Below are 13,853 nucleotides of genomic sequence, written 5' to 3'. Positions count from 1 at the left end.
ACACTGTGATTTCTGCTTCCTGTGAATAACTAAGAGGCAACGTAAACTCATGCACTGTAGAGGGCAGGGAATCGACAAGTTAAAAATAAGACTGGGACCAAAGTTCTCAAAAACCATGTAGATATTTGAAAAAGAGATCTTTGCAGATCCCTTTATTTATCTATAAACAAAGACCCCCTAGAAACTGTGGATCCACAGGCATGAAGTTTCTTTTATGTGTTTTTGTATCAGTGAATTCAGCCAACTCCAGTATCAGCACCACAGCTAGTGACTCATACTGTGGCACTGAATGAATAAGATCTGGTGAAGGTTTCTGCTGACTTAAATTTGCCTCATCCTCCAGCAAGGATGCCACAGAGGGGCCAAGGATTCTGACCTCCCTATCTCCTCCAACTTTCTTTTTTTCTCAAATTCCTGAGATGACTGAAAATATCCTAATCACTGATAGTTATTCCTTAGATGTTAATTATGCAAAAAACAAGGGGATATGGTTTCAAATTCAGCTGATGGTACCCAATGGACACCCAGTCAGTGTTTGAATATCCATCTAGATGAAAGAAAAAGACCAATGAGCAACAGGGTAAATGGGGATACAATGTTTCCTTAGTGTCTTGAGATGAGTAATCAAAAATTGGTATTTTTCTTTTCCTCAAATTAGAAACTACTCAATGGGATGAAAAGGAGCCATACAGTGTTGATAACTTTGCATAACTAACCCAAGCATTTTAAAAATTATATTTGGTAGAATATTAGTGTTCTACAGATATTAATAAAAACAAACTCATTGGTAGAAGTGGTATTCTTTTAAAACTTTTTAATGTAAATGTAGAAAAATGAACATATTAAGCTTTTTTCATGTCATTTTGAAACAGTCTTTAAGATACTGTTTAGTCATAAGCATGTATACAAACAATTTTGCTATTTTTTAAAATATCCAAACACATATTTTTAACCCATGAATCCTAATTGTTATTCAATAAATGAAATTATCTTTTATAAACTTGGAGAAGAAAAGTAATCAGAAACAACTCAGCCTATAAAATATTAGACTACAAATTTCTAGTAATTAAAACAATTTAGAAAAAAAAATTTAGGCTAGTGTAAGGTCCATCTAGTCAAGGCTATGGTTTTTCCAGTAGTTATGTATGGATGTGAGAGTTGGACTATAAAGAAAGCTGAGCGCCGAAGAATTGATGCTTTTGAATTGTGGTGTTGCAGAAGATTCTTGAGAGTCCCGTGGACTGCGAGAAGATCCAACCAGTTCATCCTAAAGGAAATCAGTCCTGAATATTCACTGGAAGGACTGATACTGAAGCTGAGAAACTCCAATACGTTGGCCACCTGATGCAAAGAACTGACTCATTGGAAAAGACCCTGATGCTGGGAAAGATTGAAGGTGGGAGAAGAAGAGGATGACAGAGGATGAGATGGTTGGATGGTATCACCGACTCAGTGGACATGAGTTTGAGTAAACTCCGGGAGCTGGAGATGGACAAGGAGGCCTGGCATGCTGCAGTCGATGGGGTCACAAAGAGTCGGACACATCTGAGCAACTGAACTGAAGACTAGACTAAGGTTAATAGAAAAAACAAGCAGTCGAGTAATTGATGCAGATTGATAGAGACTGGATTTGGAAAATAATAAATATGATAGCAAAAGTTAGATACTGCTTAATTTCCCAACATCATTTACTGAACAATTAATTTGGAAAAACACTCATTTTGATCCCTACATCACAACAATGTAATTCCACCTAGAATATGCAAAGATTTACATACAGAAAAATAAAAACTATGTACATTCAAGAAGAGAATGGGATGAATATTTTTAAACTCTTGGAATGGAAAGAGCTTTCTTACATATAACAACATTTAAGATGACATCAAAGTCTTTCAGACAGAATGGATCTGGCAGTAAATTGGGACAGAGATAGGGAACACAGGCTGAAACACAACTTCCCAGAATAAAGAGGAACATGACCTTATAGCAGTTTGTGAAAAAATAATGAAAGGTAGGTATTGAAACAATGGCAATAGTTATTTTATGGAAGAATGAATAAAGAACAAAGAAACAAACAGGAAGCATCCAATATGCAGAGAACAAAGAATCAAACAGGAAATATCTAATATGCTGAAAGATAGCTTTGCCTAATAAAGGCCTGAGTTAACAGAACAAAAGCACAGACAGAATTCTTAAAAACCCATAAAGAAATGTGTCCAAGTTACATAGCTAACTACTGGTGGAACTGTACTTTGGATCCACACCTGCCTTATTCCCATGTTCATATTCCTCTGATTTCCACATATGTGTCAATCAGCCATCAGAAAGAAATCTTTCTACATGCAATGCAATACCTTGAAATGAATCCTAAATCAGAAAGGGGACATTATTGGAAAAACTGGTAGAATTCCAATAGAATCTGGAACTTAGTAGTAACATGTCAGTGTTAATGTCTCAGTTTTGATCATTATCCTATAGTCATGTAAGTATTAACACTAGAAAGCTGGCTGAAGGGTCTGTAGGTGTGCAACATCACGGAAGTCTAAAATTATTCCGAAATAGTGTGTTAAAAAAACAAAAGCAAACTCTCAAAAATGATGCCTCCGTTACTACCTTAAAACTCATAAGGAAAAAGACTTATTGCATAGTCAAAATTTTTTAAAAGGCATGTTTTACATTATAACAAGTTCACAGGTTTGCTTTGATTAGTAGAGGTTCACTGATGATTTTAAAAATAATGATCAGCCTCGATTATCCATTTTTTGGAAAGTACAACTTATGTAACTTTTTTCATAACATTCTTCCTTTCATGTGATAAAACACAGAATACTATAAGTATTATTCCTTAAAAACGTAAGGTGATCTGGCTGTAATGAACTGTCTTCATTTCTGCAATAGACATGACAAAAGTTCTGGACTTGTAACAGTAAGAATTAAATTTAGAGGATTAATAGAACGGCCTCGTTTTAGGAGCTGTCAGATACTGAGAGAATCAGGACTTCAGAAATAAATGAATCCTAGGAGCAGAAAAGCTGAAGCATATAATTAAGCCGAAAACTCAGAGGGGGTTGACTAGGTAAGGAGAGGGGGGAAAATACTGAGAAAAAGAAAAATAAAGAACATTAATAAAAACCAGGGCTTAGGTGTCTCTAAAGCATTGAGACGTGATAAACTATGGAATGGAGGAAATATCACATGAATAGTAGCAAGTCAGATTGGATAACGGCACTCACTCAAAGCCTGCCAACGGGTCCCATCACTCAGGGCATGAGCCGGGGATCTGGGAACGCTCAGGATGTACCTGAGTGCCTCCATCACTTCTCTGATGATGCCTGTCCTACCACCAGCCCCTCCCTCACTGCCCTCTGGCCACCCTGACGCCTGTCCCACCACCAGCCCCTCCCTCACTGCCCTCTGGCCACCCTGACGCCTGTCCCACCACCAGCCCCTCCCTCACTGCCCTCTGGCCACCCTGACGCCTGTCCCACCACCAGCCCCTCCCTCACTGCCCTCTGGCCACCCTGACGCCTGTCCCACCACCAGCCCCTCCCTCACTGCCCTCTGGCCACCCTGACGCCTGTCCCACCACCAGCCTCTCCCTCACTGCCCTCTGGCCACCCTGCTCCTGCATGCTGCTCCTCAGGCAACCCGGGCCTTTGTGCTTGCTCACCTCCCCAACAGGAACATTCTCGCCCAGCAGATACCATCATGGTTCACTCCTTTTCCTCCTCAAATGTCGCTCACATGCTAACTTTTCAGTGATACAGTAAACACTCACACTGATCCTCTGGCATGCTACTTTCCTCTACCCTGATGTTGGTTCTCCATAGCTGCTTCCACCATCTATCAGTAATTCCATCAAACTGCTGTTCTCCAACCACTAGAACGTATGTTCTCAGATATGTGCCTGATTGTTTGTTTTCCCACCAATACTTCCCCAGTGCCTATAATAGAGCTGGGTAGGATAAGGGTTAGGTGCTCCATAACTTATTGGCTACATCTATCAATACATAAATGTGATTTTTCAATAATATTATTTAAATAAGAGTAATAAATCACAGGTAACCTCTCCAAAGTTGCCTTTTGAGCAACCAGAGTGATCTTTTATTTGTTGGGCTCCAAAACCACTGCAGATGGTGACTGAAGCCTTGCAATTAAAAGACGCTCCTTGGAAGAAAAGCTATGACCAATCTAGACAGCATATTAAAAAGCAGAGACATTACTGTGGCAACAAAGGCCCGTCTAGTCAAAGCTATGATTTTTCCAGTAGTCATGTATGGATGTGAGAGTTGGACTATAAAGAAAGTTGAGCACCAAAGAATTGATGCTTTTGAACTGTGATGTTGGAGAAGACTCTTGAGAGTCCCTCGGACTGCAGGGAGATCAAACCAGTCAATCATAAAGGAAATCAACCCTGAATATTCATTGGATGGACTGATGCTGAAGTGCCAATACTTTGGCCACCTGATGTGAAGAACTGACTCACTGGAAAAGACCCTGATACTAGGAAAGACTGAAGGTGGGAGAAGAAGGGGATGACAGAGGATGAGATGGTTGAATGGCATCACCGACTCGATGGACATGAGTCTGAGTAAGCTCCAGGAGTTGGTGACAGACAGGGAAGCGTGGCATGCTGCAGTCCATGGGGTCGCAAAAAGTCAGACACGACTGAGTGACTGAACTGAACTGATTCTCTGGGTATTTCCTACACTGAACAATAACCTCTGTAATGTTTTAAAAGGGGGCTTCGTTTTACAAAAAAACTAGACAGTTATCTGAGATGATTTCAACCCAGGTTCATTCACTGTCACATTCAGAAAGATAAATTCTTTAGGGGTCTGATCTTATGAGCTTAAATAATATACCAGAAAAACCTTCTCATTATAAAAACTTCACATGAGCAAATGCTCATTCACATGATTCACTAAGCTAATGGAATCGTACAATCCCAACCTCCTCATTTTAAAGATGAAGAAACAGGCCTAGAAAAGCTGTCACTGCTTCACCTTCACTTTGAACATAGCTGAATAAGTGCTGAACAGGAGCCAGCCTGAACAAAGATGGAACTAATACAGAATGAGCTAGCTGAGAAACATTGTCCAATGCAGCGTAAGTCCAGATTGAACATTTTCAATTCACCATGTAACTAAACTTTCATTTTCTCCAACTTATTCCCGTTATCATTGTTCAGAGATCATATTGTTTGAACAGTCAAGATTTTCTTTGCCTTGAGATCACTAGCAGAGCAAGCAACATGATCACCTCCTTAAGTATTTCAGTATGTTCAAGGGCCACCAAAACTTCCAGAACCCACTGAACATTCAGCCTCTTATTCCAGACCTTTGCCTGCCCTCTGGAGAGAAGTTCAAGGCCAGCTTATTTTACAAGTTTCTTACTCTTTTCATCAAATGAATTGCCAATTAACTCTCATGAAATAAACTGGAAGCAGCTTTCAGGGTCTGAAAATGTGTGGCTTCTCTTTTTTAAAAAAAGCATTGGCTGAGAAATTGAACACATGCCACTGTTTTGTTATCAGTAGGGGAAAAAAAAAATCTGGTGTCAGATTTCTCTTCTCAGAGGTAACAGCAGCAGTTAATCCACACAAGTCCATTTTCCAGGTCCCCCGACAGTTGTCTCTGATTTTAGAGGGCACACAGGCAGATACTTTGGCAAAGAAAGTCTATAAAATGAAGTTGCCTGGACCAAAACACCTATATTGATTCTTAATACAATTCAAAACACAAGGAAACATCAGTTTCCTAAATAGCACATACTGAAATGGACAGGGAGAAATACACCGCAGAGTTCAGAGAAAGAAGAGGGTAAAAGACAATTACATTAGCAAACATCTGAGTGTTCTTTTGTTTTGTTTCTGAGGTTGTGTTTCTTTTTTTTTTTTCAGGTTTGTAGAACTGAGAGGCTTGAATTAAACTGTACTCTACTTATCTGAGAATCTGAGATTGCTCCTTTAGGGGCACTGTGCTCCCAGCTGGAAGCCTAGGCATCTAATAGACCTTCAGGAAATAAAGTCGACAACCTTTTGAACATTTTAACATCCTCCTTAAAGCCCTCAAAGAGTTATTTTTCCCAATTAATATTTCCTGCTCCCTCAGCAAATGGCAGATCTGTTTAAACTGTATTATAAACATATTATTTACCAATGTAGCATTCAGTTTGCTGCAAGCAAATATTTTCCTTTGAAATCCTTAATAAGACAAAATGCCTTTCAAGCCAAAGACCTTCGGAAGGGAGGTTGGGAATTGGGACAGACCAGCCAGGACTTACCATGGCCCCCTCACTTCTTCTCTGGGCAACTTCTCTCTGCAGTCGGGCCACAGCCAACTTCTCCCTGGAGAAGCAAATGCACATGATTAGCTGACCATCCTTCTCAGGGCAGAGGGACACTGGCATAGCTTCGAAACATCCTTTTGCTGTCTCCAGGAAAACCCCCTCCTTGGTTTAGCTCACTTCCTCCACTAAACTTTCTATAAATATTTAAAGTGATGGGTCACGAGTGCATTGTTTTCACTGCGTGTCATGAAAGAGATACTTTGCCTTGGATTTTTGTAATAGCCAAATAAATGCTATATGCCAACTCAAAGCTTCCCTTTAAGTTCATGAACATGTATCACTTATAAATTCTCCATGGCTAAAATATTTCAGTTTTCCTTTCTTTATTGACTTTGCTCAAAAATAGTTTTAATTATTTTTATTTCTTTTGTTGCCCTATGTAGATAATTGAATTTGAAAAGCAAACAAAATGTAACCTGGTATCATTCTTGAAATAAAAACAGAAAATCCTTTGCAGGCTTGATACATAGCAGGAACAGTGCTAGCCATTTTACCTGATTTCATATGAGACTGACAACAACTCTATAATATTAATAGGCTTTATTATCTCCATTTCATACATATAGAAATGAGGCTAAGAGGCTAAATAATATATGAAGCCCCCAGCTGGTAAATAGTGATATCACAGCCAAATTTTAGGTTTTCCTTAGTTCAAAACCTACTTAAAAATTCTGCATATCATTTTTCAGGATCTAGGAAATATGAAAATGTGAAATTGAAAATCAGATTATTTAAGTATTTTTTAATTCACAACAGGGAACTGTTTCTAAGAGCTTTGTATCCTTTATAATTGGAATTCTGATTTCACTTATAAAAAAATCTAATAGTCACCAAAATTTTAAAAACACTTTTGTAAGGTGACAGATATCTTCATTTTGGCCAGCTTTTCAATTATTCTTAAAAAGGTGATAGATGAAGTAGAGGTAATGAACTCTTCCAGTAATTTTCAAGTCTTAGTTCTAGCAAGGATCTTCCCTGAAATCCTCTGCCTTCAATTTGAAAGCTATTTCAGTCCTCTGCTTTGCCTCTACCCAGGATCAGCTACACGCAAACAGCGAGGAAGCAACCTGAATCCCAGATCAGGGTGAGGATTTCTCCCTCTCTAACCATTTATGTATTTGAAATGCTCAAGACTGTCAAGAAGGCATGCGCTTTAGGTTGGTTATGGGCTTCCCTAGTGGCTCAGATGGTAAAGAATCTGCCTACAATGTGGGAGACCCAGGTTCAATACCTGGGTTGGGACGATCCCCTGCAGAAGGGAATCGCTACCCACTCCAGTTTTCTTGCCTGTAGAATTCATAGACAGAGGAGCCTGGCAGGATATAGTCCATGGGATCACAAAAGAATCGGACACAGCTGAGCAACTAACACTTACACGTTCACATAAAGTAGACTGACTTTGTAGTAGGAATATTTCTCTCTCTGAATAAACACCTAAAGACACAAACTAGAAGGAGGAAAACTAGAATCGGGAGACTTTTGAGGGATAAAGTTTTGTGGGCAGGACCTGTGCTTATAATCTATGAGACGGACAATGAAGTAGGTGGGAAGAAGCCAGAAAGAGATGGGGTCATGTGCCCCTTTTTGAGGTTAGCCAGGCAAACAGCCTACACGTGTTTTCTGATCCAAGTCCAGACGAGCAGGAGCAGAGAATTGAAAGAGAAGACTGTGACAATTTCTGGCTTAATAAGAAAATTAAACACTTGGTAAGAACTCATGAGCCCAAGAGAATGGAGAAGATTACATTTGTAGTCCATGACTCAGTAAGTCTACTCTGAGGTATAAACCCAACAGAAATGTATATATATATACATGTTCACTGAAAGACATTGTACTAGATTGTTCATAGAAAGACTACTCATAACACCATTAAACTGAAAATGCACACACCCAATAACAGTAGAATGGATAAACCTGAACACAGTTACACATTAAAATATCATAAAGTACTAAGAAGGAATAATCAAGACTTCAACACGACAATAATGGGTGAAAGAAGAAATGTAGATGAAATTCATCTAGATGAAATTCATCATGTAGATGAATATACAGCTAGTTTATTTCATTTCTTGAAGTTCAAAGATGGCATAACTCTACCTGTTTGACAAAGTAAGAAAAAGAAATTAAAGATACAATTATCAAATTTGGTTTTGCTATTCAGTCGCTAAGGAGTGTCTCACTCTTTGCAAACCATGGACTATAGCACGCCAGGCTCCTCTGTCCTCCATTGTCTACTGGAGTTTGCTCAAATTCCGTCCATTGATTTGGTGATACTATTTAACCATCTCATGCTCTGTTGCCCCCTTCTCCTTTGGCTTTCAATCTTTCCCAGCATCAGGGTCCTTCCCAATGAGCTGGGCTCTTTGCATCAGGTGGCCAAAGTACTGGAGCTTCAGCAACAGTCCTTCCAGTGAATATTTAGCATTGATTTCCTTTAGGATTGACTGCTTTGATCTCATTGTTGCCCAAGGGACTCTCAAGAGTCTTCTCTAGCACCACAATTAGAAAGCATCAATTCTTCAGCACTCAACCTTCTTTATGGTCCAACTCTCACATCTATAAAAGACTACTGGAAAAAACATAGCTTCGACTGTATGGACATTTGTTGGAATATGATGTCTCTGCTTTTTGATACGCTGTCTAGGTTCATCACAGCTTTCTTTCTAAGGAGCAAGCATCTTTTAATGTCATGGTTGCGGTCACCGTCCTCAGTAATTTCAGAGTCCAAGAAAATAAAATCTGTCACTGCTTCCATTTCTTTTCCACTTTTATCAAATAGGAAGAGGTGAAAATTGTCTGTATTCACAGACAACATAATGTTCCAAACAGAAGATCGAAAGGTATTTTACAAAACAATACAAAATTTAGCAAAGTCACAGGATACAAGCGAATATACAAAAATCAATTGTGTTTTATGTACGAGCATCACACAATTGGAAAATCAAATATAAAGACTTTATAATAAGATAAAATACTTAGGGAATAAATGTAATAAAAGACTTGTAATAAAAGACTTCTATACTACAAAGCACTGTGTAGAGCAATTAAAGGAGATTTTATGACACACACTTCATTCATGTGATACAAAAACTTAATATCACACTCAAAAATTTTACCAAAATAATTGATAAATTATTTCTCACTGGAATATACAACACCATGAATTAAATAAAGAGGACCCAGAAGCTACTCTGATGCTTATGATGATAATTAAGTTAATATAATAGTACTTGAACTCATTGCTTTCTCTGTGTACTGAATACGGAAACATTTAACTTCTAGTCTACACTCCAATCTATACTGTATTATATTTCCTTTGATTGCTAATTTAGTATACCTTTTCCTCTAAATAAGAAAACCTTCCTATGTGATCAATGCAAAGAAATAGAGGAAAACAATAGAATGGGAAAGACTAGAGATATCTTCAAGAAAATTAGAGATATCAAGGGAAAATTTCATACAAAGATGGGCACAATAAAGGACAGAAATGGTATGAACCTAACAGGAGCAGAGGATATTAAGAAGAGGTGTCAAGTATACACAGAAGAACAATACAAAAAAGAGTTTAATGTCCCAGATAGTCACGTTGGTGTGATCACTCAGCTAGAGTCAGGCATCCTGGAGTGAGAAGTCAAGTGGACCTTAGGAAGCATCACTACGAACAAATTTAGTGGAGGTGATGGAATTCCAGCTGAGTTATTTCAAATTATAAAAGATGATGCTATGAAAGTGCTGCACTCAATATGCCAGCAAATTTGTAAAACTCAGCAGTGGCCACAGGAATGGAAAAGGACAGTTTTCACTCCATTTTCAAAGAAAGGCAATGACAAAGAATGATCAAACTACCGCATGATTGTACTCATCTCACACGCTGGCAAAGTAATGCTCAAAATTCTCCAAGCTAGGCTTCAACAATACTTGAACTGAGAACTTCCATATGTTCAAGCTGGATTTAGAAAAGGCAGAAGAACCAGCGATCAAATTGCCAACATCTGTTGGGTCATAGAAAAAGCAAGAGAATTCCACAAAAACATCCACTTCTGCTTCACTGACTACATCAAAGCCTTTGACTGTGTAGATCACAACAAACCAGAAAATTCTTCAAGAGGTGGGAATACCAGACCACCTGACCTGCCTCCTGAGAAATCTGTACGCAGATCAAGAAGCAACAGTGAGGACCAGACATGGAAAAATGGACTGGTTGCAAACTGGGAAAGAAGTATGTTAAGGCTGTATATTGTCACCCTGCTTACTTAACGTATATGCAGAGTACATCATGCGAAATGCTGGGCTGGATGAAACACAAGCTGGATTGCCAAGAGAAATATCAACATCCTCAGACATGCAGATGACACCACCCTTATGGCAGAAATTGAAGAGCAACTAAAGAACCTCTTGTTGAAAGTGAAAGAGGAGAGTGAAAAAGCTGGCTTAAAACTCAACATTCAAAAAACAAAGATCTCGGCATTTGGTCCCATCATTTCATGGCAAATAGATGGGGAAACAATGGAAACAGTGATGCACTTTATTTTCTTAGGCTCCAAAATCACTGTAGATGGTGACTGCAGCCATGAAATTAAAAGATGTTTGCTTCCTGGAAGAAAAGCTATGACTAACCTTGACAGCATATTAAAAAGCAGAGACATTACCAAGAAAGCTCTGTCTAGTTAAAGCTATGGTTTTTTTCAGTAGTCATGTATAGATGTGAGAGTTGGACCATAAAGAAAGCTCAGCACCAAAAAATTGATGCTTTTGAACTGTGGAGTTGGAGAAGACTCTTGAGAGTCTCTTGGACTGCAAGGAGATCAAACCAATCAATCCTAAAGGAAATCAGTCCTGAATATTCATTGGAAGGACTGATGTTGAAGCCCCAATACTTTGACTACTGATGAGAACTGACTCATTGGAAAAGACCCTGATGCTGGAAAAGATTGAAGGCAGGAGGAGAAGGAGATGACAGAGGATGAGATGGTTGGATGGCACCACTGACTTGATGGACGTTAGTTTGAGCAAGCTCCAGGAGTTAGTGATGGACATGAAAGCCTGGTGTGCTGGAGTCTACTGTGTCATGGAGTTGAACATGATTTGGCAAGTGAACAACAACATGTGAAGATATATGTCCACTTTCAAACAGCCATTTGGAATTGTGTGTGATGCAAACACAGAGAATCTCTGAGTAGTCTGAGTCACAGGAAAGACAATTCCCATCCCTAGCCTTGCTCCCTGGTTGCCTTCATTTACAAGTTGGAAACTCACTTTAGTCTAGTTTATGGGAACTACTCTCATTCAAAGCAGCCTGGTGGTGAAGGAGAATTTTCATGAAAAACAAATACAAGCGCTTCTTTGGGTCCATGATCTATAATGCTCTAAATCATTTGTTTAAGAAACACAATATACATAATGTCTTGAAACAAATATTACTAAAGGATCCCAATAAAAGCCCAATGTCTTCTATGGGGTGGGTTGGCAAGATCAATGGCAGGTAAATCACACTACAGTTAGGGAACCCCAATTTTGTGTCCTAGGAGCTATCTCATGTAGTAAGGCTCTGAATCATATTTCCTTTGAAAAGAGGGTTTCAAGGCTAAAACTCACCAAAAAGGGTCTTGAGGTTCCATATTTTTGTATTCCCCAAATCTTTCAAACTTCTGGTATTTCATGTATGTACACTTTGTGTAAGCAGTTTTTCCCAGGAGGAATTGTAATTTTTTGTGTATGAAGAAGGATTGTCTTTTTTTTTTTTAATTAAAATTCTTAGGATTTCTAGATGTTAATATTTCTGGGCTCAAATTATGAACTTAAAGTATTAAAACTTAAATTGGTCTTTTTTTTTTAACTGTACTCTCATTTACCCTCGGTTTAGTTGCTGCTTGGCAAGCCATATCTTCCAATTCCCATGGTCCCAATATATATATGAAACCAACTGGGACCAGCATCTTTTTCATGTATATTCAGGGTTCTTAAAAACAGCTTTGTATAAGAAATAAAGAATCCTTAAATTGCAGGCTACCCAAGGCAAATTAAACCCACTCCCAAATACTCTGGTTCCTATTTGAAGGCCTTAGCTTATCTGCTAAAAATTGACAACTGTGCTTTTGCAATGCATCTCTGTTTTGTTTTGTGTTTGTAGCAAAGTCAGTAACTCATTATGAAGAGGATATCGACTTTATGATTGCAAGACAAATGTCCAGAGATATTTTATCAAGAGCTGTGGCCCCTTATTTATAGAACAGGGATAAAAGAAGGATATAAAACATAAACAAACAATAAAACAAAAGAGATCACAACACTCACTTCTCCTTCAGTTAAATGCAAAGAGAACTTTTCTCTCCAAGAAGGATGAAACAGAGCTAGATTTTTATTCAAGTTTATACCCAAATGCTGAATTAGTCCCAGGTTTCTAAATCCTTCACGGCAGCCCCATACAATCTCATCTTAAGATCGTAATAAACAACAACAAAACTATTTACGTGAACCATGAACCTTCAGAATACCACTGACACATCTGCGAGTCAAGCCACAGAAAGACTGCCTACAATGATATCGACATCAACAGGATGTTGGCATTTGCAAAATCCAGAAAAGACCTGCAAGGTTTGGATGTTTAGAAAAATGTTCCCCAGAGAGAAAGCCGCTTGCAAAGCGGGACTGTATTCAGTTTTTGATGTGTGGACACCTCAGACTTCAGGGCACCAAACAGCCATCTGTTGCAGGAGTGGGGCAGGTGGCCCTGTCTGGAGACAAGCCGGTGGTGTTCTCTTGCCATTTGCAAGGAGGCCCTGCACCCATCCTGAATGTGTAGGAATGATGCCGCTGTTCAGGCTTGCTCTCCACCAAGCAGATGGTACCCCTGCGCCCCTGCCCTGGAGGAAGGGGCAGCACTGGTCGATACTCAGTGTGCGGGTGGAGAATTACTTCTATTCATTCTAAGTCCCGTCACACCCAAACTGGCATTTGAAAGGTGCAGATCGAAACACACATCCAGCAAGCTATCAATGCAGTAAGCACTCTGTGTGTTTTCACCAAATTGCCAGCTAATCTTGCTATTTCTACTTGACTCTTCTAGAAAAATAAAGTATAACAACTAAGCATGTTCACGTATGTTTTTTAAAAATATATTACTGAGCAGCTTACAAACCTTAAGTCTATTTCCTTTACTGCAGGAAAGATACTGTGATACTTAAGAATCTTCTAATATCCCACCAAACTGTACCTTCATGTTCATTTTGGTTGTGAGGATAAACTCCTATATTTTAAAGTATTTAAACTCAGTGATTTTATGTATTATATAATGTATATCCCTATCCCTATTTTATTTGGACTATTCTGCTGATTATATATAGCAATCCAATGAGGGAAATACTAATTCATTCAGCAAACATTTAATGTGAGTTTACTCTAGGCCTGGCCTGATACTAGGCACTGGGAAATAAAGATAAATAAGATGGTTCCAAATTCAGAGAGCTCAGGGTGTAACAGACAGAGGGCATACCTCGGCACAC

General features: G+C 38.9%; 1 protein-coding gene across 3 annotated transcripts in view; it reads right to left on the bottom strand.

Moving 5' to 3' along the window:
- The window catches only part of NCKAP5 (NCK associated protein 5), a 1,015,164-nt gene that overhangs the window by 599,953 nt on the left and 401,358 nt on the right, over positions 1-13,853 (bottom strand). For all 3 annotated transcript variants that reach the window (XM_043894066.1, XM_043894065.1, XM_043894067.1), the window contains one exon: positions 6,286-6,349. In XM_043894066.1, the coding sequence (XP_043750001.1) occupies positions 6,286-6,349 (64 nt within the window). The remainder of the gene's footprint in view (positions 1-6,285; positions 6,350-13,853) is intronic.

The sequence above is a fragment of the Cervus elaphus genome, chromosome 33 (assembly GCF_910594005.1).
Source record: "Cervus elaphus chromosome 33, mCerEla1.1, whole genome shotgun sequence".
NCBI lineage: Eukaryota > Metazoa > Chordata > Mammalia > Artiodactyla > Cervidae > Cervus > Cervus elaphus.
This window is presented reverse-complemented; position numbering and strand designations above follow the sequence as displayed.